The following is a 24,339-nucleotide window of genomic DNA, read 5'->3' as shown; positions in this document are numbered from 1 at the left end:
TAGTCTTCATAAGTATGTGCTGTTATAAAAATGGACCCCAAAGTCACTTTTATGCCTTGCCTTTTTATTCATTTACCATGGCATGAATGCATCTCATCAACTAAGTTCAAAAGAATTCATTAAAGTCGAATAGTCATCCACTGCATGGCTGTGTTATAATTCACCCACCACCAAATCCCCACCGCTGTCTGGCTTTGCTTCAGCTTTCTTTCCTGTCATGAACACCATAATCAACATCCTTATAGACACAGCTTTGTGTCCATTTCTGGTTCTTTAGTCAGAGAAATACTGAGAATTATTGAGTCCAAGGATATACAACAAACAGTAACTTTCAGAACTAAATATTTCTTTCAAATAAACATTTAAAAACTGACATGAACTCTGCAGCTCTAATTACTAATTCTAGAGGCACATGAGTCATTTTCAATATACATAACAGGAATGAGCATCAGGGTGCCTGGGGGGCTCAGTTGGTCAAGCATGTGACTTCGGCTCAGGTCATGATCTCGTGGTTCGTGGGTTTGAGCCCCGCGTTGGGCTCTGTACTGTCAGCTCGGAGCCTGGAACCTGCTTTGGAATCTGTGTCTCCCTCTCTCTCTGGCCCTCCCCCTGCTCACGCTCTCTCAAAAATGAACATTAAAAAAAAAAAAAAAAAAAGAAAGAAATGAGCATCAAGGTCCCTGGGTGGCTCAGTCAGTTAAGTGTCTGACCTTGGCTCCGTCATGATCTTGCCTTCTGTGGGTTGGAGCCCCGAGTCAGACTCTGCTGACAGCTCAGAGCCTAGAGTCTGCTTGGGGTTCTCTCTCTCCCTCTGTTCTCTGCCTCTTCCTTGCTCACACTCTGTCTCTCAAAAATGAATAAACATTAAAAACAAAACAAAACAGGAATGAGCATGCCACGTCTAGATTCTTACTAACCCTAACCCAAACTGTGGAGACCAAAGATAATAATGTATGGTCTTCATGAAAAAGGCACACATTCTGAGTGGTGAGTATGTGGGGAAAACGGAAAGTGCACAGTGTGGTTTGTGTAGCTGGGCAAAAACCTGAGTGAACAGGCACGGGGCCAAGAGAACTCCACAAGAGAGGTGCTTGCAAACCAGAGGCGTTAAACGGTGGGTTTCAGTCTTTCCCACTGAGAGCTTTCCTTCCTCCTCTAAGGGCCTACGTCAGCGACAGGCAAGGCTCTACCTTCACTGTGAAACAAGGTACTTTCAGGAAATCAGCGGTAAACAGGCCACCTTCAAAAGCCGGGTGGGTGGCCCGGGCATCCGGGGTGCAAGTTGACCAAGTAAGTCCTCATGACCTTCAGGGAAACCTCAGCTAGTTACTTGGGGAATGAGGAGTGTGCAGTCGGCGGGCTCTGCCCCTTCCTCTCCTACGCCTGAGAAGTCAGGCAGGTGCTCAGGTGGCTGGAGGAGAACTGTGCGGGCCAGCACGGCAAAGCCACAAGTGTCCTTGCAAACAGGAAGGAAGATTCCACTGGGATACAACACAGCTTTTGGTATGCATACTTGTAATGTCCGCTCTTCAGAATTCAGGGGCCAGAGTCCCTCTGGAAAAGTGACAGCTAGGCTATCTGTACAATTTCAGATTTCTGAAAAGCAGGTTTAAAAGAAAAAAACAAAACTGACAGAGGACAAAACAAAACAAAAAAAAAGAAAAAAAACCCCAACCAACCAAACAACAGTGCTTCATAAAAGCAGGGAAATTTGTCTCCTCATCCCCTAAGCCCAGGGCCTGGAAGAGCGCCCGTCTCAGTGCATGAAGCCCACGGGCTAGCCTGGAATGGCTCCGACACAGCAATCCAACAAAAAGTCTCCATAGTAAGTAGAGTAGCCAGTAATGAAGCCGGGAGAATTCCCTCCGATGAGACCGGCTGTAAAGTGGAGTGGGACACGAGGGCACACCTGCCACTAGGGGGCCAGAAGGGCCGCTGGCAAAGGAGTCTGGGGACATCCGAGGGAAAACTGCGTCCAAGGGGAGGGGCCAGGGCCCGATGCCACTTCACAGCAGAAACGACTCCCTGAACCTGAGACCCAGGCTCCGCACTAGGGACTACTTAGCAAAGGTCCCAACTCACAGGCGTCACTTTGTGAATGCTGATAGTACCTCATTAACACGGCAGGAGAAAAATGAAACAGACCAAGGGCTTGCGTATTTTAGTAGTCAAGGAACTCTTTAATGTGGGCAGCAGGTGCCGATGCAGCCAGCCTAGAATTTTCATTCTCTACAGACAGGCAATCTTTGTAGTGCATTGTTCCCGTAGAATGTCTGCAAGGATTTTTAACTCCTTGGCTGATAATCCGGCTGGCCTAGAACCCTGGGTAGTACTATTTTATACTTCATTTATTTCTAGCACCTCTCTAAGTAGGAAGTGCTTAATCACTCAGAGGAAGGCATTAAACTTGCAATTTACTTTTTAAAACTGTATTTTAGAAACCATGATATTAATATTGGCCTCTCAGAATTTTAAGAGCACTGGATCTGACTTCACTCTTTTCTCCCACACGTACCCACTTTGTCTTTGCCAGAGGAACCGATGAGATATTCCACATTGTATCTGAGAAAGGTGGACTTACAGAAATTTCAGAAAAAACAAAATGTCTTCTTTCCAAGTTACCCATTTTGATCTTATTTACACTTTGGAAAAGAAGAGACTCCCTTCCATTTTCCTACTGACCTCCACAGTTAAAAAGAAAAAACTTACTGAACATTTTATTAAAAAATGTCCTTACCTTTTACTTGGTCAAAGCAGGCATTTGAGAAGATTCTAGAACATGTTAGATGTTGAACAGTTGTGACAGAAAACTGGCTAGGCTTCACTCAAAATAAACCTTCCCTGCTTCCTTCCTGCAGAAGCAAGTCCTAACCAAGTGTGACCACTGAACACAGAAACCTGCCTTTGTACTTCCATCTAAAATCCCTAAAGCCAGTTCTTAGCAAGGCTCTAAAACTACAGATTTATTTTATGACCAAGCCATTTGAAAACATGGGAAAGATACTATACTTTGCTTTTGGAAACCAGGCAACACTTATCTGCTGCATTACAGAAACCGTGCCATCGAGGAAGCTGGCTGCTGTGCTGGCTGTCAAGTCAGGAAGGTGCACTTACTGTGCAACCAGCATGCCACCTGTACAGACATGTAGGACATGTACACAAAAACTAGATTTATTTTTTATTATTTTTAAAAGCTCTATGCCCAACATGGGGCTCGAACCCAACGAGCCTGAGATCAAGCGTCCATGCTCCACTGACTGAGCCAGCTGGACACCACCAAAAACAAGATTTCAATTGCCAAGGGCACTGGAGGACTTACCCAGGGCTCATAAAAATAAGCCTAACCTGGCTTAACTTTAAAAGCAGAGAAATCTCTTAAAAGGCAAAAACCAATCTGTACGGTCACATGCTTCTAAGATGTGAGGGCTTCCAGGGGGGGGCTCAGTCGGTTAAGCGTCTGACTTCAGCTGAGGTCATGATCAGGTCATGAGTTCGAGCCCCGCGTTGGGCTCTGTGCTGACAGCTCGGAGCCTGGAGCCTGCTTCGGATCCTGTGTCTCCCTCTCTCTCTGCCCCTCCCCTCCCCACACTCTCTCTCAAAAAAAAAAAAAAAAAAATGTAAGTGCCCCAGCTGACTAGTGGGGTGCTAACCCCGACACCTTCCACACAGGTGAGACCACCTGATGTGCAAATACTACCAAGCTGTTCACACAACGGACTTCAGTGAGGTTGGGGGCAGGGCATGGACTAGTGATCTCCTTCCTCTGTGCATCTTTCAGGTGCCAGTGCTGGGGGGGTCCCAGGTCCACCTCACCCCCCTGCGGTCTTCCCCTTGGAACCAGGAGCTCTGACCGCCAGGGAAGCCGTCAGTGCCCCTTTAACAAAGCCAGGAAGGAAATGTCCCCTTGGTAGTTTCCCACCAGCCCTAATTAATCAGAACTATTCTTGATTCCACTACAGAGCACATTTTACTCAAAGAAAGGTGCTATTAACATCAGAGCAGTACTAAGGCCAAAGTGAGGGTGGTTCTACTGTGAGGTGACCTTTCATAGGACTTTAGCTCCTGCCGTGGCCCCAAGTCAGGCCCTCGGGGAAAGTCAGGAGGGCAGGGGAGCGGAGATGTCAAGGGCATGGAGCAGCAGTGATGGTTCTGGCAACACTGAGGTGGGACTTGGGATTTTTGTTAAAAGGACAGGGAAGGGAAGGTGCATGAGAAGAGACAGTTCTGAAGGTGCGCCAGGACGGAGTCCCGCTGGTTCCTGCCACAGCCGCGGCTCGGGAGGCCTGAATTCGGGAGAGTGCGCATCACAGAAACCTCCTGGTGTCGAAGTGGGACTCATTCACATTGCAGGTACATGACACTAAGTCTTTAGGGACTAAGACGAAACAATCACCTGTTATTCAAACCAGTGTTCTCCTCTGGTCAAACAACGGAAGACAAGTAGTCCTTCTCTGCAAACATGAGGACGCTTAGCACACCTGATGTCATGTGTATGTACAGGACACACAGAATCAAACGAGGAAGCAAATTACAGATTTACTCCTGGGGAGGCATTTGATTTCCTGAATCTCAGGCTCGAATTACTTAGATGTATCATGTAACAAATCACACCCTCTCCTTTCCCTGCTGCCCCTCTTTAAGTGTGGTCCAGACAGACAATTAAGAAAAGGTGGAGATTCTTCAATGTCAAATACACCCTGGGCATGAGTGTACTGAGAAACTTCTCATTGCTGATTTTTTTTAAACTAGGCTCCACACCCAGTGCAGGCCTTGAACTCACGACCCTGAGATCAAGAGTCACATGCTCTGACTGACCCAGCGAAGGGACCCCCTCATTGCTAATTTTAAACTGAGTCATAGTACTGTAGACACTCTCCCTAAAAGGTATTTTTATAAACTACTTAATACATTATGAGATTCTAAAATCAGTAATATATCTTTGATTAAAAAACAAAACCGTGAAGTCAATTTAACAAGAGATCTGGTATCACCACGGCCTACTTCCTATGGCAACGGTTTCCAATTATAGAATCCTGGGCTACTGGGCCAGTGTATAACTCACACCGCCTTGCCCAACTCAGACTCCGGGATTGCACCCAAAACAATTCCTGATTAAAACAAGGTGGAAGCTTCTCTCCCGGATGGGACTGGCGTTCTTTTCCAACCAGTCTCCCTGGTAAGTTTGGCCGAGTTTCCGAGGACTACACACATCTGAGAAACTGTACTGAATGTTATTCCTGAAGATTAACAGAAATGCTAACAAACCTGAACTGTTAGAGCAGCTGTAACTGAAGGCCATCTGCCACTCCATCTTGGGCTAATGGCTGATAAATGGGGCAGGGGGAACACCTCAAAACCCACTTACATACTGATGCTTCCTTAATACAACCCCAAATGAATAAAATCCCTTCTAAGGCCAAATACTTTTAATCGAAATCAGCTGTTTAAATGACTTTGGATTTTATTTCGCCTTCCATAGTTCACGGCCACGTCCACCAGGTCTGTGCCCTGAGCAGTAGACACTGGCGTCAACGGTGGAAGCTGGGCACCTCCCCTGGGACCACCTTTGTGCACTTGTTCCCACAGGGCAGTTTATGTGGCCACATGGAAAGGCTGAGGCATTCTTAACCCTTCAAGTCCTTTTCCATCGGTAATTTCCAAGGGAAAACCACACCAATAACCTTAAAATACTTGAAAATTGTTTATTGAAAGCAGAGACAGAGGCTACTTTCTGTGGAGAAGAGTAGAGAACTTTCAGACTCAGGATTCCAAAGTTAAAAAAAAAAGTTAAAAAATAAAATTTACAAGGCACATCTTTAAAAGCTGGCTAAGCCAGAAAAATTTCTGGAAGTACCTGCTTTTATGAACATAGATTGCACACCAAAACACAAGTATGTGTAATTCTTAAGCTGTAGAAAGACGGAATGGACTGAGTTTTATTAATAAGGTCCAAGCTATGCATTTATACAGAAAAGATATTCCTGGCACCTATTTAAAAAAAAAGAAAAAAGAAAAATAAAAAAAGCAGCAGCCAAACTTATACTGGGGGTGGGGGGGGGGGGAAGGGAGAGAGACAATTTTAAACTCTTTTAAATACTTTTACATGTGAAGTTATTCAAAAAGGCATTTTATATCATGTATTGCATATGGAAAAAAATACTTATTTTTACTCTGGCATGAAAATCAAAAACTTGTCTACAAAATGAATAATTCAGAGTGAGCAAAAATTTAAGCTCACACATTTAAAGAGCAAATCAAAACAAGACGCCAGAAATTAAATGAAAAGTAACTTGAACATATCTTGAATTGCATACTAAAACCCGATCAAAGAATGGAAATGGCGATATAGCTACTGAAGGCAAAAAGAACCTCACTTAGAAAATCCAGGCGGCGGCTGGGGAAACATCTTTAGTAGTGGAGACACCCCCGCTCACAGTGAGTATGTAACGATAAAATGAAAAAAATCTCATCTCTTCCCTCAGAGGAAAGACGGGCAGGGGATGGCATGGGATGGAGGCACCTGCCTGTGCTCCGGACAGAAATCCATGCACACACATGCTCGAGTGACACGTGGGCCATCCTCAGGACCACCACCGCTTGCAGGGCTGCGGTGTCCCAAGCGCCAGGTGCACGGAACTGCGATACGGCTCAGCACACAGCTGAGCACACTCGAGAGGAGCGGCGAAGTCAGGGCATCTGGAGTCGAGCCGAGATTTCTCCTGTGGTGGTGACAGAACAGGACCACTTCGGGTGTGTGCAGCAGAGCCCGACCGTGGGGCCGTATCCCCGAAGCACCAGGCTCCGGCCGCGTCTGCCTCCGAGCTGGCACCCAGCTGAGCAGGAACGGGCAGTTCGGGAAAGCCGCACGGGGAGTTTGGTGGGCAAAATGTGAGCCCCTAACCCTGGTCAAGCAAAACAAGTCCGTGTCTGGAAGAGGGAAATAAAAGCTCCTGAACATCGCATGATTCTTCAAACCCAATCCGTGTTTGGAAACAAGGTTTAGGAAACTTAAATTCAAGTTCCAGGAACCCTGGAAAGTCTTTTCAGGATACTTCAACAATGAGATACTGGCCAATTCAACTGACCCAAAAACCCTGACACTGGTTTTACGAACTCCTCAGGTACATTTCTGAGCCTTATTAGAATGTTAAGTGATGTCCTTAGGTACTAAACAGAATTTAAGATTTATCCTACATGACTCTCGCTTGAGGGCACAATGAAGCTAACACTTTATATCATTCCAAAATATTAAACCAGGCATTTAATAGAATGAAAAGGACTATATTTAAAAAGCGGTTGCTCTTAAAGGGCCTTTAAAATACATTAGAAAGAATACTGGGACGTGGCACAAATGAATGACAATACTGGACAATACTTCACCATTAAAACCACTTCTCAAGTTTAGACACACCTTCCTGTTGTGCTTAGGACTGTTATAGCACCTTTCTAGAAAGCATGTATAATTATAAAAGTTACGAATTTGGTAAAACATTTAGGTTCATGCATTCATTCCTACAAAAAAAATCACAGAATTCACGATAAGCATTTAAAAGTAGATAATACAACTTTATCAGCTTTATAGTAAAAAAAAAAACAAAAAAAACAAAAAAAACCCAAAACCAAACCTGTTTTCATCTGGACACAGTCCAGTTCAACTAAAAAGGTGCAGGATCATATGCTGACCCACACCAAATTTAGTCAATGCAGACCTCCGGCCACTCAGGGTTCCTCATACTACCCTGGAGAGGTGATCTGTTCTCAGTCAAAGGGCACAACTTTGCATTTCTGCTCAGCAAATCTTATCTAAGTTCATAATTTCAAGGTGACTACTTTTCGTTGCCATCTCTAAATCTCTAAGTTCATTAAATATTCTTACCAAGCTATGAATCTGTCTTGTGAGATATCTTATAGGCAGGAATCTACACACAATTTTGTTTTCTAGACCAAGGGGAGGGTTTTCATCTCCCAGAGGCTGGGTGACTGCTTATTTGCAAATTCCACCAGAGTTATCTGAAGACAAAAAGGTGGGAGAATACTTACAACTAAAATAACTTACCTTAGAGACTTCTCCTCACCGTCCACCTGACACCCCAGGTCTTGCTGTGACACACACACCACCCTGTGGGGCGTGGGGACCGGCTGTGGCCAGGGCACAGCACGGGTGAGGCAGGGGGGCAAACCTCTACCTGCCCAGATGTCAAACTGTGTTTTGCACCCAGACCAACAATGTCAGTCACAAGCTCAGGAACATTCACAGGAAATAAAAAAAAAAATCAGGCACAGTGGCAGATTTTTTTAATAGTTATATTTCAAACAGGTACAAGAAACGAGAAAAATCTTTCTAACTCATGGCAGGTGGGCCTGGGTGTGCAGAAAGTTACACCGGCACATCCACACCTGGGCTGTTGACATTCCCTCTCATCCGCTCCTGGGAAAATCACCACCACTGCACCAGGACCCTCGGGGCACACTGCCCCTCAAGTGAAGGTCTCATCTGGAAGGCGCTTCCGGCCGTAAAAAAGAAAACGTGTTACAGAAAGCAGGAGCGTCTGCCCCCCTCGCCCACCAAGGGGTCTCACCTTCGGTCCTAGCCTTCTTTACTCCAAAGGGTTCCGGGTCTTCCAAGCATCTCTTGCGATGTGCTCCCACACTAGTATGATTAGGAAATATGTTCTGCTGGCCCCCATTTAAGGTGCCATTATTATAGAAACGGTTCAGATGACAATTCTGCAGGTTCGAGAGAAACTGGGTGCACTCTTGGAAACCCTGGGTGTGGGCAATGTCTGCTGCAGTCAGGCCACTGGCGTTCCTCAGGCTGTGTGACACAAAACACGGAGTTACACCCCGTCGGCGTCCTCGCCTGCTCTCTGCCCCTGCCGACCTGACTACCTCACGGGGCAGCGAGAAAATACACTTACGGCGAGGCTCCCTTACAGGGAGCTCCTCGCCCCGGCTGCGTAACTAACTTCTCTCTAAAGCACGTCTGATTATGAAGCACGATTTGGGAAATAGGCATTTCAAAATCAATACGCTAAACTTTAAAAAGGCATCTTCCTATTCAACTTCTCAAAATCATTTTTTATGTCAGTCTGAAGAACCTAAATTTATGCCAACTTCAGACTTACCCTGAAGCAGAATTCTATATTATCTGCACTTAAGTTTAATAATCCATTCCTTTAGCTTCATTAAAATCATAACAAACAAACATGTACTGAAATTGTCCATGGCATTCGTAACAATCGGCTCTCTCAAAACAGTGCACTGACAAGCCAGATTTTATGCTAACGTGACACTGTAAGTGGAAGTTTAGAAGGCTGTCCTGACGTTAAAATCACTTCTCCGTACGGCCGGAGACGTGAAGTGCTAAGTTCCCGTGTGTTTCAGGTCAGTTTCTGGCCCTGCCTGGAGCACCCCACAACACGTGCACAGGCCTCCCGGCGGAAGGCCCTCCGAAGGGCCCGCGGCATCTCTCACGGCGGAGGGGGGATTTTCCACAGCAGCTCCCATCAGACTCAAGTACGAAGTGGTGGCAGAGCGTCATGTGAACAATCTCAATGACACAAACAGGAAGGAACCACCTGTCAAGCTCAATTAGGAAAGAATAAATATGAGAGGAACAAAAGCAACTCCCTGTTGAGGTTCTCCCGAAAGACCAGAAAAACACACGCTCTGTGAAGTCAACCTGTGAACGAGTGAAACAGGCCGACGAACAGAACAGAGGCCCCACGCCGCCTACTCCTCCACAGAGCAAGGCCACGGGCCCGGTACAGGCAGACCAGATGCATGAGGCTTGCTTCCCGGGCTAACATCCATGCAGAGACACCAGAGTGAAAACCACAGATCCGGGACGCACAGGGGTTCCCACCGAGCCTTGTACCCATACTTCCAGCCATCATACTCCCAGAGCTCCAACCTCAGGAATGAAAAAAATCTGTCTATTTTGGAATCATTAACCTGTCTCCACTCTAAAGCATAAGATAAAGAAACGTGTTACAGTTTGAAGAAAGGAGAAAGCCCAAACTTGGGTTGAACAGAAATAAAAGACACAAGACTCGAGAATCCCAGAACCAGCAATGTTTTCTGAAAAGTGTGTAAGGCAGTTGTGTGCAGGACTAACGGGGACTAAAACTGACTTCTTGATTTCACGGCTGTAAATTCTGATGAGTGCTATTCTACAATTTGGTATTATCTTTAATATATGAATTCAATAGAAAAGAAACGCCGAAGAATGGACAGTGTGGTTACGTTAATCTCACACACATAAAATGATCAGACGCTTGGTTTTTGACATCATGTTATTGATGTTAAAATGAGTGTGTGGCTGGATGGTTTTCTGCAACGGTGTATTTCATCTCTAGGCGCTATCCCAAGTGCAGAGAGTCTGAAAAGGTCTACTCCTTCAAAAATGGGAACAGAGGGGCGCCTGGGTGGCGCAGTCGGTTAAGCGTCCGACTTCAGCCAGGTCACGATCTCGCGGTCCGTGAGTTCGAGTCCCGCGTCAGGCTCTGGGCTGATGGCTCGGAGCCTGGAGCCTGTTTCCGATTCTGTGTCTCCCTCTCTCTCTGCCCCTCCCCCGTTCATGCTCTGTCTCTCTCTGTCCCAAAAATAAAAATAAAAAAAAAAATGTTAAAAAAAAAAAAAAAAAAAAGGGAACAGAATAGGTAGCTACATGGAAGGAAACATCTAACTCCTCAAAATGTGAAAAAACGTAGGCCTAGAACATACGCCCAAGTTTATAAAATGATCACTCCTGTAAAGAAACACAGACTTGCTCTCCAAAATCATAAACGGAAATGAGAAGCTGCTGCCTGAAATCAGGACAGAGGACGTCGGCAGGAAAGATCCGAGTGAGGAAGAAAAGCACACGAGTTTCTGGATGGTTCATTCGCCACCCGGGACTTCACCGAGGAAAGTGGAGACACTTAAGGAGACGACTCCAGTTGCTGAAGAGAACAATTTCCCAGACACACTCAAGGTCTTCACTTTCCTCTCAGAAACACAACACCAGGCTGGACTGGGGTTAGAACAGAGAGCTTACTGCTTTCCCAGGAAATAACCTTAACACAAGTAAGCGACAAATCAGCACCAACATCCGGAGAGGAGACCACGGAGCCTGCAGACGCCTGAGAGCAGGAGCGCACGGAGACCTGAGCAGGAAGGCACGATCTCCTCCCCCGCAAACGCAGTCACTCGCCCGCACACCACGTTTCCAGATGGCAGGAGGGATCACCTTCAAAACTCAAAAGGACCGTAGCCAACTCACGCCATGTGCTCCCCACGTGGGACCCCACGTGCGGACCAAGCAGGGAAGAACGAGCAGCCACGGGTCTGGACTGATGCTGGTTCCGCACACGCTTCTGTGGGACCAGGAGTCAGAGTGATGTGAAAGGGAGAGAAGACGTGCTAGAAGATGTAAGGACAGAACCTGGGACACACGGTGACTGTGGAAGAACTAACCGGGAGAGAACAACTTTGGCAAGATCCCTATGGTATTACCAGAAATGGGGACATTCACCATCTTTACTTTGTTCCCACTGAGCTACAGAAGATTCCAACTACAGCAGACCCTTGGACAATGAGGGAATGGGGTGCCTCCCGCCCACCCCACCCCCACCCCCTGCCCCAGTGCAGTGGAAAACTCACACTAACTCTGACTCGCCCAGAATTTAACTACTGATAGCCTACTGTTGTCCAGAAGCCTTACTGAAAACACCAAGAGTTGATGAACTCTTATTCTGTATGTTATACGTATGATGTATTGTATTCCTACCATAAAGCCAGAAAAAAACACAATGTTATTAAGGAAATCGTAAGGAAAATGCATGTATAGTATGTACTGTATTTATCAAAAACAAATCCACATATGAACGGACGTGCACAGTTTGAGGGTCAACTGTATATTCCTTCTGTTACCAAGGACTGAATGTATACAACACATGGTTTATTTAACAGCATTTATACTCCTCTTTGGGCAAAAGGGTCCGTTTATACCTGAGTCTGGTACACAACAGAATCCCGTTTATCTGCCTTCACTCTTCCATTCTGTACTCTGTCAAATGTTCAAGTCCCTGATCCTGCTCTGCTTACATTTAAGAGCGTGGCTTCTCCACGGCAGAGCGCACATTACACAAACTGCCTGGGAAGGAACGCGGGCTCCCTGATCCTGGGCAGGCGCTTTCTCTAGAAATGGCTGGACGGTAAATACTGCAGGCTCCACAGGCCACACCCTTGCTCACAACCACTCAGGCCTGTCCTCGTGGCCTGAAAGCAGCCTCGAACGATACGTACACAGTAGAGCACGTCTATGTTCTTGTGAAATTTTGCTGATCGACATTAAAATGAGAATTTCATATAAATTTAACTTGTCACAGAATAATGGTTCTTCTCCTGATTTTTGTTCAACCATTTAAGAATGTAAAAATCATTCTTAGTTTACGGGCCATACAAAAACCAGCAGCACAGTAGATCTGCTGAGTTAACATCTGACCAGTGGACGGTACTACTAACTAGTCCCCTATTTTTATAAAACACGTCTGACCATGCGTTCGTTCCTCAAAGCTGTCTTTCCAGTAATTTTATGTACTATCCAAACAAACAAAAAAACTTTTTTTAAAAAAGTTGCCAAATCGATTACACCACAAAATGTTAAAGGGAAACTTTAAAAGCATGTGAAAGCCCAAGAGAGCATGTGGAAAGAAGTAAGACCATCATTCCTACTCCATCTGAGTGTTTTGTTAGATGTTCTGGTGTCTTGCGATCAGACAATATGCTTACTATGAAGCAGACGAAAACTGTCTCTGTAAGTCTGAATTCCGCAACCATTTTTCATAGTTTCATAAACAGAGGGAACTTTCACATGTCCTACAGAGGCTGGAACCCACATGGGGTTTCCATCAAAGACTAGAATAAATGATCACTAAATGGAAGAGTTCTCACGGCCTGAAATTTTAACGAAAGAGGCTCATGTCTTCAAATCCTTTCTTCATATATGCTTTCCCACTTGTTCAAGCATGTTTCAAGTTTGATGTTTTAAGAGTTGAAACAGTAATCCTGGTTCAAATGTACCACCAATTCACCGAGCCTTTAAACCTCTGTGTTGCAAGGTCATGTAGGTACTCCACCTAAGCTCTCTCTGCTATGTTCCTGACTGTCAGTGCAAGCCAGGCATGGACCAGGACTGCAAGCTGGCAGGTGGCTACTCTCACCTCCCAGTGCAGCACTGGGTCTGATCCCACGCTCTCTTGAAAGCCAAGCCTTCCCCCTCTGGTCCACAGGTGTTCAGGCCACGTGGGGCTATATAGCCAACCCCCTAACAAGCTCAAGTGAGGCACTGATACAGATGTTAATCAGAACTGCTGTCTACACACGCTAGTCCAGAGGGAAAGTACCAGTATCTGGAAAATTATTTAAATATACTCTCAAAAGCTGTATTCTGCATGAAAACTGGGGTGGTCCTGAAAGCACACGTTACTGTTAGCCTCATCTTGAAAACAACACACACTCTTGGCATCTCCACGTTGATGCACTTGGGTGAACGTAGATGACGTGTGACCTAAAATTCACCTCTGTCCATTTCTGCAGACAAGAACCCCTGTGGACATGCTGTAATGTCATTCTAAAAGCTCTCCATTCACCCTCTGATTCCAGTTGAAAAATCTCCGAAAACGGGCAGAGATTTGAAAAATGAGACATCAATCAACTTGATGCTCAAACTGGGTCAGTTCGTTGAACTTTCAAAGTTAATTTCCTTTTAAAAAGAGTGGACAGAACCGGATTTTTAGGCTGGTGAGACCAGTCTGCTACAATTTCTTACGGCAGCCATGCCAACAGTGCCTGAACCTGCAGATTCTGGTTCCTGTGACGCTCACCGCGACCGTGAAAAGCGATCTTTGACCAGGCCACCGGTTTCCTCCCGGGGTGGGGGTGGGGGGGGGGTCCTGGTACTCATTTAAAATCGCAACACAGAAATACGAAAGACATCAAATAATCTTCACTGTGAATTATTTGTTCTGCTGAGTAACTGGCAAAATAAAGTGCTTTTTTTTAAACTCTACTGAACTTAAGAGGTAAATGCTTGGAGACCGTATTTCCTGCAGTAAAGTTCTGAACGGAATATTAACACTTACTGTACTGAAGGATGTCTCCCCAAAGCATTTAAAAAAAAAACTCCACCCTGCTGCCAGCTGGTCCTCCGTCTATTTTCCACTTACAGTGTCACACCATGGGAATGTACGAGAAGCCGTTCTAGCAACAACAGTTTTCGCTTTAATTTGAAAAACCACGGATCAGGAAATCACTGAAATAGAATTTTTAGAATCTGAGCTGTCACATCACCTTCAGGATGTTTTCTTTTTGTTAATGCCATGTGACAATACAAAAATAACCACAATTTTTATATAAATAGTATTTCTGTTAAAATTCTGATCTCAACTTAACTATTGTTAGTTACAAATAAAAGGTAGGTATAATAAATTAGGGTAAGCAGAGCATGCAAATCTACAGAGTCTATGTCTGAGTTCCTAGATTAGCATGAAAACCAATCACCGCAACAAATACCTCAACATATGCCTCGTGTGGAGAGAGGAGGCCACACTGAGCGCTCACTGCCACAACCGTAAGGTTTTCGGAGAGGCCCCTGTGGCAGTTTCAGTGGTTTCTATATGGAGTGCTCCCCCTTTCTAGGGTTACTTGAAAAATCAAGTCAATTCGAATTACGTAGCTGGAAAACATTGACACGCGTAGTTTTTACAGATTCAGAACCTTCTTTGTGATTTAAAACGGGCAATGGTTCATAACACAGGAAACTTAAAATATTTGCAGGCAACATTTGGATTAAAAATACATATACATACATGAGGTGCAGAAGCACATGTACTGAGCGTAAGCCACTGGCGTGTGACCACCTTGATTGACCAAGAGCTGCCGCTCCCCAGCACTGCCTCCTGAATTACCGCTAGTATGTACTGTGTAGCATGGAGCCAATTTAAATATGCCAACAGTTCAGCAAAAGTTTAACAGTACGGACTAAAACCGTTAACTCACGATTCTGGTTACTTTAAAATTTGGTATGCTGTATCTCAAATACATTAGTAACTATTCCTAGATGGAAATAAGCAAATACATGGAATCGTTAAAAAAAAAAAAAAAAAGATAAAAAAAAGCATCACTAAATGTCCATTTGTACAGACAACATTAGCAAACATCTAAAATTTCTTCAGCAAAAGAAAAACATGTGTATTTTTAACCCTTTGGTATCCAAACTCTTAAATTTTGAAGACTTTCTTAAATATAGTCTTCAAGTAACAATAGGAAGAAACTTTTTTAAAGTATTTACCTGAATAAATTTGGTGCCAAGTTTTCATTTCAAGGTCAATATTACTGAGGATAGTTTTATACTGCAACTGAATCCCAATTGTTTCCATACATTAAAGGATGAGAGCATCATTCAAAGAGTCAGATAAAATTAACTTAATATGCTCCCACTACAATTTAGCAAAGGAAAAAGATCTTTGGCTATAGACATCATTGGTTATTTGAAGGCACTATTTATAAAGGCAGTAATTACACAATTATCAAAATCTAGGTGCTAGTCAAGGTATTATGAGATTAATCAAACTTCTAAACTAAGTCTGTCGACAACTCTACAATACTGTCAGTCCACCTCTGCTCCCGTCTGGCAGGAGCCATCTCAGGAAGGATTTCCTCCACGGTGTCTGTAGCACCTCAGCAAAAGGGGAAAGAGCCAGCAGAGAGCAAGATCAGACCAGTTGACCGCAGGGACAATGAGCTAGGGGAGGCAAGAGCAGGAGGGGAGCAGGACTGGAATGCAGAGGATACAAAATCAGAAACTAATTCAGAGTTCCAATTCCGGTAAATTTCATAGACTGTTATTCTTAAGGGCAAGTAAGTGAACAAATGAAAAGAAACCACAAATTTCAAACATGAATGAATGGCTAATAAAATAATTCTGGGCAAGAGTTGCAAACAAACTTGCCACAAGGAACATCCAATCTGCTCATCACACGCAAATGCCCTAAGGGGAATTCTGCTTCCAGACAGGGCTCTACGGGCAAGGACGCAGGCTGGGTCATAGATATGACCACCACTTTGGAGCCAAACTAAACCAACTGAATTTCAGTTAAGGACGTCTGGAAGTTCGGTAGTATGTATACAGTTTTTGTAACATTAAACAAAAACCTATCAAGACCACAGTGCAGACTTTTGTTCCTACAGCCGACTGTGCCTGTTTTCTAAATTAGGCAAGAGAGATTTTTTTACAGTGAGTCACTGAACTTGCTTACATAAGGCTATTGGTGCTTCTCCAGTTATCTGATGACCAGTTAAGTTCCTCTTGGGATCAAAACAATTAAGTTAAAATATATGTAGCCCATTAGAAGGTCTGGTCACCATGGAATCAGTGGCCTCCCCGGAAATGCTCTCTTATCCAAAGCCACGGAGACCCTGCCATGACCTAATTACACACTAGTGCCCGTATGTCGTGGCATGGAAAGGACCAGCAAACGTGCCTGAGACCCAAGCACATCTAGATGCACTCGAAGTCCCGCGGAGTCCCTTCAGGTCTACTCAGAGGCAGGAAAAAAGCTATCTCAATATGTGGTTGACGCGGAAAGGTTTTCCACTTTACCTCTCAAGAAAACACTGGTGCCAAAATACTGAAAGTAAAGATAATCCAAGGCTTGAAATGTCAGTTTACAACGTCAGCAGTAAGAAGGTATCCTTAATTATCCGCAGGCAGTCGGCAAGTTTTCAAGTCTGTCTCCAAAATCACATGAAGACTTAATCTTATACTATTACTTATTTGAGTGTCGAAAAGAAAAATGGGGCAGTGACTGTTCACATGCCCTCCGTGTGGGCAGCGTTCAGGTTTGGCCTGCAAGACAAAGTCAACTGTCAGGTAAGCAAGGCTGGGGACAGGGACAAGTAACTGACATATGGACACCCCACACCTGACGTACTGGAGGAGGATGGGGCTGAGGACAATCTGCAGAGATGCTGGTAATTTAAAGTCCACACACACGTAGTGTGCTCACAGAACTGCCACTTACTCCCACGTTATTTTTCTTTTTGGACGTAAACAGTGGCAAATAACAATGACCATCATCTAAGCCAGATAACAAAACCTCACGAGAAAAAGAAAACTTGGCACCAAAACTCAAGATGTAAAATAAGAGAAGGAAAAAAAACAAAACTCCATCAACATACTCACGTGTGGTGCTAGAAAATGTAACACACGATGCACAGCAGCTGACATGCGTTATCTTACAGATGCGGCCTATATTGACAAGTAAGTTATAGAACAAACCATTCTAGCCACAGACGCCTGGTACGCTTGCCCTCACCATTATCTACCCAATGACCAAAAAAGCAGCAACTTAAGACTTTGGCCACTTTATGCAGCTGATACATAAAAAAAAAAAAAGTAGGAATTAATAACAAAATTAATAATTACCACCAAGTGTGACAAAATACTGACATGAGACAGCTTTTAATCTATTCGCAGGAAAAGGAAAAGTTTATATCATCTCCTAAATATCATAGCATGTAGTATGAAGAATTAAGAATCTGGCCCATTCTGAACTGGAAAAAACATAAGTAACTTTAGGTAAGTAAATTAATACTGTCCCCCGTGATTGTCTTTTAAAAAACCAAACAAAAGGCATTTTATTTGCCACGACTACTCTTTACCATGAGGAGCATTATAGGAAACAAGTAAAATAGATCTAAGTACCATAATTTGGGGGACACAAACTGTTATTTGTTGGTAGGCTAACAGTGTTAAACTTTATAGTTTAATGTGCAAAACAGATATCAAAAAGCAATTTACAAATTAGCTTACTAGCAAAACTGGCAATTTATCCAGATGTTAAACTAAATAACCACATAAACAACAGCAATAAATAATGATTACTTGTGTGCTCTGTCTCCAGGCCAAAGACTTAGAATTTTAAGAATCGCTTTTGGCTAGGTGGCTCAGGCTAAATATTTCTTCTAAAAACCATCTGAAGGTTCAGGCAAGGGAGATCACCATAATGCAGGGTCTCGAGGGAGAGGCTCTTATACTGAGAAGGAAAAACAGACTGGCACTCGAGGCTGTGCTCAGTCACACTTGGTGGAAAAGAGACACTCGAGGGTCCTGTAACCAAGGACAGAATTATAAATAAAAGGTTCTCATTTTAAAAAGACACCTATTAAAAAAAAAAAAGATATTATTTACGATAAATATTTATTGGCTCAAAGGATTAAGCTATTCACTGAAATGAAGAAAACTAACATCTTAGTAATAAAATGTTCAGGATCGATTAGACTATAGTTTAAAAAATAAGTCGTTAAAGAGGTCAACTTCTAATTATTCATTATTTCAATAAATGACAAGTGATTTAATCATTTATTTTATGACTCTGTATTTCATAATCAAAGCTTCTGTTATTAAAGATTTTAGTTTTTAATCTAAACACAGCTAAGAAAACTATGAATATAACTTCACTTTGAAGCAATCCACTGAGCATCGTCTCAAATTGTATAATATATATTCATATTATCAATTGTTTCTACATTACCTTAAATCATAATTACATATGAAGTCACGAGGTTCCCTGCAACGTAACAGTTAACACAGGGCATATTTATCATACTAAATTTCTATGTAAGTAAAAATTCCAAGCCCAAACTAATGACTTGGCTTAACAATATAATACTTAATGAAACAGAAGCTCAGACACTAGGAGTCTAACGACAGCCCCTGAGATTACAGCCTGTAATAGGCTTCGCATTAATCTATATGGTTTTGCTGTCCAGGATCTAATTTCAATAAATGTATTATAACACAGAGTCAAAACAATGAAGTGGAAACCAAAGGGTTAAACTAAGTTAGTTTTGTGGGTTTATTTCTCCCAAAGTCTAAATTTTCACATTTCCAATTAGAATAAAGTGGTTTGTAATTAATCCTTATGAGATATTCTAGACAGGGTAAAACAAAAAAGCTGATATTATAGTTATTTTGGTTATTACAGCTCTATAGCTTACACTCAACATTTAAGGGTGAAAACCGCATCCATTTTGTTAATGCTGTGAACTGCAGAAGAAAAATTTTTACAATATAAATCTTTAAGAGAAAGTTAATACAAATGAATTTAATATCTAAGCTAAATGCCCACTGCCATGACTAGCTAATGATGTTTGCATATAAGATCACATCTTCAAATTAATACACTCAAATATTAACACTGTTCTATCAAACCATAAATAAACTAGCTGATGTAAACTGGGAGAAAACACGATTGCAATGTCATCAGTGTGAAGAACTCAGAATGAGTCTCAAGTCTTTAATGTATATGGTTCCATTTTATGAGAAGTTATAAATCATTAAAAGTCAAAATAGGCTTTAAAACATCTCACATCTGCTAAAAGATGACAAAATCACAACTTAGAAAAGCAAACTGTCTGCAAGAATTTTGGGACCGGAGAGGCTGGAAAAAATTCTCTAACCCAATCCAAGGCCCCCATTTTGAAATTAACACTGGCAAAAAGAAGTCTGAAGACTTGCCCATGGTGACACAACTAGTTGGTGGCCAAGTCAACAATGCCAGCTTCCAAATTTAAGGAGTTAACTGCCATTTCCACCCTGGCGTCCTGTCGTGGCAACAGTTCTGCGGCTGCTGTGATGACGCTCCCTCTGCTAGTCGTCAACCCACAGCGAAACCTCACTCACTAACACCAACTGGTCTACAAAGCACAGTTCCATTGCTAATATAAACACAAACTTGAGGACTGCTGCTTGCCCTCAGTGGTGCTTTCTGGAAGCACAGCGCCCTGACTACATCTTCGGGGGAGGAATGTGCGGAGGCACTTACTCGACGTGAGCCCCGTTAGCCACCAGGGCGCTGACGCAGTCCAGGCTCCCAGAGCGGGCCGCCTTGTGAATGGGGGTCTCGCCCTCACAGTCCTGAAACAAGAAAGAGCACACGCAAAATATCAGCTCCAACAAGACTCTGACATTTGGAATAAAATACGTGCCTCATTCACCTCTGAAACCAAGCAACATGGTGAGTCAAAGCACAAGCAGGGCACAAAGAAATGTGGCTAGAGATGCGGGAGGGAAAACACAGTCCGCCAGGGAAGGGGCAGGTTTGCCTCGATTCCTCGGTCAGCAGGGACGGCACGTACGTGCAGGACAGAAGTTTAGAAATGATCTTATGCTAGATCTTAGCACAAATGTGTCATATGTAAAACCCCAAACAACCATCCTCTAACAGGTTAAAGAGAAAAGAGTAACCAAGGCCAAGAACACAGGACATAATGTCAAACGTCTGGTCTGGTCCACGTCTACCACAGGGCTGGCCTGAGCTGGGGCATCACCAGTGGCTCCTTTGCATTTTCTGCCTTGAACTTGAATTCAGACCGTGATGGCGGAGGCTAAAGGGTCAGGAATGAGGAGAGAGAGAGAACACAGGGCCACACACAGCCAGCTTCACATCCAAACTCAGGATGCGTGTGATGGGCAACTTTATCCAAGGACTGGGAGAAAGTCTGTGTCAGAGAGATTCACGCTGGAGACGGCAGAGAGAGACCAGACCCTGGGGAAGGACTCTGAAGAGGAGTTAGTTCATAGTTCACACTGTATGAATGGGAAGAAATCCGAAACACAATTTCATTCATAGGTTCTCGGGTACAGAGGAGATAGAGAAAGATACAGCAGACAGAGAAGGAAGTCGTTTCTGTTGTAGGACTTCCTGCCGGGGAAATGCTGACCGAGTCCTCACACTTCACCGTCCCTGGAAGTTGAACTTGGCAGCAGACGACCGCACGTAACAAAGGGGGGGCCGCTGTGCACCTGGCGCGGCGCTCGGAGAGCAGCTCATTCACCAGCGAGACACAGCAGGGGGCCACTTCTTCCAGTGCACACGGGCTCGCACATGGGCTCGCAGGGGACACTCCAGGGTGCGGGGTGGTAGCTTATTTTCCAGAAAGATGTGCTCTGAAAGACTCCGGTGTGCAGTGGGGAGAAAAAGTATGCACATTACTTCAAAAAAAAAAAAAAAAAAGCTCAAAGGGGGTGTAGAGTTCTAAACAGAACAAGCCCATTTTTGAAGCAAGAAACACAGAATCCCATGTGGCTACACAGGAAACCATCTAGTGAATGGAGACCCTTAATAAAGCAGAAACCCATCTCTATCCTCCCAGAAAGGTGGGGAGGGGGGATGGGAGGCACATGACAAGGAAAAATAAAGATGACACAGAGGTATGGCCAGGAAGAGTGGAATGGAGATGTGGGAGGAGGCAGGGGGGTCGTGCCACCCCTGACTCCCTCCCCCAAGAAAACAGGAAAGGGTTTTTTCAGCTCTCTTTGCAGCAAGGAGAAAAGGCAAAGGTTTGCTCTATTACGTCAAGACGGCAGGACAGCAACAGACAGGACAGAGCAAACTAGCTCCTGCTCTGTGCCCTGCGAGGACAGCACCGACCAGCCAGGCAGGAAGAGCAGACACCACAGAGAAGTGCAGCCAGAGAGGAAGACTGAAGAGCCATTTTAAGGTTACTCAAGGCTCAGGTTCAGGCCAGTCACATTCCAAAAATATCAAATATGGTGTCGTCTGATTCCGGAACTATTGTGGGCAAACTGAGTAAGAGAGGAAAGTGGGAGATGTGCCAGGAGTGCAAAGACAGATGAGTCACCTTGCATTTTAAAGTAAGAAAAGTCTAGTTCTAATCCAATTACAAGAAACTAAAAGGGCTATCAAATTCCACCAAAGTTCTAGGAAGATATTAAAGGCATGGCCTGTAAATAATACGAAAAGTGATGCTTGTGGGCCGTGCAAAGTGACCAAGAACAAATCCCCTGAAAACTAGCCTCACTCCCTCTCTGGGTAAATGCATGACTCTGAGCCTTCAGACAGGACATCTGAGTCCAGTAACCCCATGTGCCAAGTTCACAGATAGCAAAGGAAGTCTCTGTGAAACTCGAGAAAAATGAATTTAGAACAGGTAGGAATTAATATGCCACAAGATTAGAAGATGGGTCAAAACGGGGGCATCCAATTTTGGCCTAGGTCGTGATCTCGAGGTTTGTGGGTTTGAGACCGACGTCAGGCTCTGTGCAGACAGCTCAGAACCTGGAGCCTGTTCCACACTGTCTGTCTGTCTCTCTCTCTCTCTCTCTGCCCCTCCCCTGCTCATGCTCTAAGATAAACATTAAAAAAGAAAAAAAAAAAAAAAAGATGGGTCAAAACTAATAAAACAGTTGTAAGAAGAAATGCTAGGGGAGGTTCAAAACCACTACACACACAAACAGAAAACTTTAGAGAACCCTGGACCTGGTTTTCTGACCGTCTGTGTGGGAGATGAGAAAGTGTCTACCTTAGGGTGAGTCAACACTTGCTGGGGGTGGCTAACGAAAGGGCTGTGTGACCTCAGAGGTTGCTGGGTGCCTGTCCCAGCAGGCCAGCTGCTAATCCAGAGCAAGCCGGCATCTGAGACTCAGCCTGCAGCCTAACACATGCGTAACACGGGAGACCACAACTGAGACCCTTTCAAGAACAAGGGCAGGACGCTGGTAACCCCAGGTGACCACCTTGGAAGGGAGAGGACTTGAGGGGAGCGACAGGGAGTGAGGTCTGGGGACTCCTGTCCTGGGAGCAGGACGCCGGAGGGTGTCCACACAGGACTATCTAGAGCAGTCCTGTCGTCCAGGGTAAGGACTGCGCTGCTGTAACACGTTACCTGAAAACGGACTCTTCTAGATTTAAAAAGATCTGAAAGGCAGCGCCAATTTCTTTAGATTTTCTTCAGATGTCTGTAAATTAGATGCTACGTAACAACTGAATGAAAATTAACCCAATGTTTTAAATTCCACATTAACATTAGTTATTAATCACTACCATTTGTGGATGATCCACATTCTGTCGACAAGGAGCTGCCCCAGGCCAGAGAGTGGGGGGAGGTGGCCACCCCCAGGGTTCTGCCAGGAGGTTGGGGAGGAGAGAAACAGCACCGGGACAGGCAGGTTGGGACAGGTGACTCCTGGCGCCATAATGGTGTGGAGCAGACAGCCAGAGCCTCTGGTAAGAGCAGCGGCATGTGCGGTCACCCCGTCCCCCGATCCCTGCTCTACAGCACTGATACAAAAGCCTTTCCTCAATCATGGGCTTGGAGGTGTGCAGCTGAGTTACTGGGAAGAGAGGGCTCACAAGCTGTTACACCTGCTTCCCATCAAGGGATGAATCTTCAGACAGAAACGTGGAGAATAAAAATGGTTTTGCACACAGTAGGCCCCTGATGATGATTAGTAGAAAAAACATAAAACCAGGGTAAAGAGAAAACTAGGCAGGCATAAAGGCATCCCCACAGAGCCTGAGGCACAAGCCCCTTAGATGAACTGACCCTCAGGGCAGGGTCTCCCCCTGGGGACCACTTTGGTCAGACTAGCCTGAGTCGTCTACACCTGTTCACGCACGAGTCCCCAGTAAGCACAACTCTCTCCTTGAGGTTTTTTCAAGGAAGTGAAAAGAGTAGTGAGAACACACCATGAAGCACACGCACGTGCACACTCATGCTTGCACACTTCAACACACAATCCCTGCACGCCTGGTGTCCGGGTGACCACACGACACCTGCTACTTAACTGCGTCCAATCTCCACCCCCGACTGCTCCCTGAAGCAGTCCTGACTCAACACTGGTCGGCTCGCTCACCATAACTTAACCACGCACAAGATTTAATAGCCACTTCTTCGCCAGCACGGGTGTGTTTCACAAGCATCTGTGCACATGAAGCGAAGGCAGCTGTGAGCAGGGGAGCCAGGAAACCCAGGCTCCAGGCCAGACTCCTTTAGTCACCAGCTGTAACTGGGGGCAAATCACCTGGGGTCACCAAGGCTCTAAGTCCCCGAGCAGGTGAAAGCACTCTGTAAACAGAAAGCCCTGCTCTGTGAAGGGCCTATTATCCACAAGTAACTCAATAAACAGAAATTCCAGTTAGCCCAAAGGTTAAGATATCAAACTCTAATTAAGGCCTCACTTTAAAACTCAACACCATGTAATTACAAGTAGAAAAAGAAAATAAAAACCAAGTTAATCATCGGCACTCCCTTACCGGTTTGTTAATGCTGGCTCCAGCTTGGATCAACCAGATGAGGCACTGAGGGTGTCCCCCGAAAGCGGCGATGTGGGCTGGGGTCTGTGCGTAGCGCGTTGTGGACACGTCCAGAGTGGCCCCAGCTCTCACCAACTGGATCAGGCAGTCCAACTTTGAAAACAGCAGGAGGGGGGATGACACGCGTAAGTGTCGTACACTATTAAACACCACACACGCCATTTCAATTCTGTGA

General features: G+C 44.7%; 1 protein-coding gene across 1 annotated transcript in view; it reads right to left on the bottom strand.

The window, feature by feature from the left end:
• ANKRD10 (ankyrin repeat domain 10) overlaps positions 1 to 24,339 on the bottom strand; it is a 33,435-nt gene that overhangs the window by 5,985 nt on the left and 3,111 nt on the right. Inside the window, exons 2-4 of the mRNA XM_058742600.1 lie at positions 24,105 to 24,257; positions 19,872 to 19,963; positions 8,580 to 8,815 (exon numbers count right to left, since the gene is read on the bottom strand). Of these exons, the coding sequence (XP_058598583.1) occupies positions 8,580 to 8,815; positions 19,872 to 19,963; positions 24,105 to 24,257 (481 nt within the window). The remainder of the gene's footprint in view (positions 1 to 8,579; positions 8,816 to 19,871; positions 19,964 to 24,104; positions 24,258 to 24,339) is intronic.

Source organism: Neofelis nebulosa, chromosome 1, assembly GCF_028018385.1.
Source record: "Neofelis nebulosa isolate mNeoNeb1 chromosome 1, mNeoNeb1.pri, whole genome shotgun sequence".
NCBI lineage: Eukaryota > Metazoa > Chordata > Mammalia > Carnivora > Felidae > Neofelis > Neofelis nebulosa.
The sequence above is the reverse complement of the archived record's forward strand: the minus strand, read 5'-3'. Positions and strand labels throughout refer to the sequence as shown.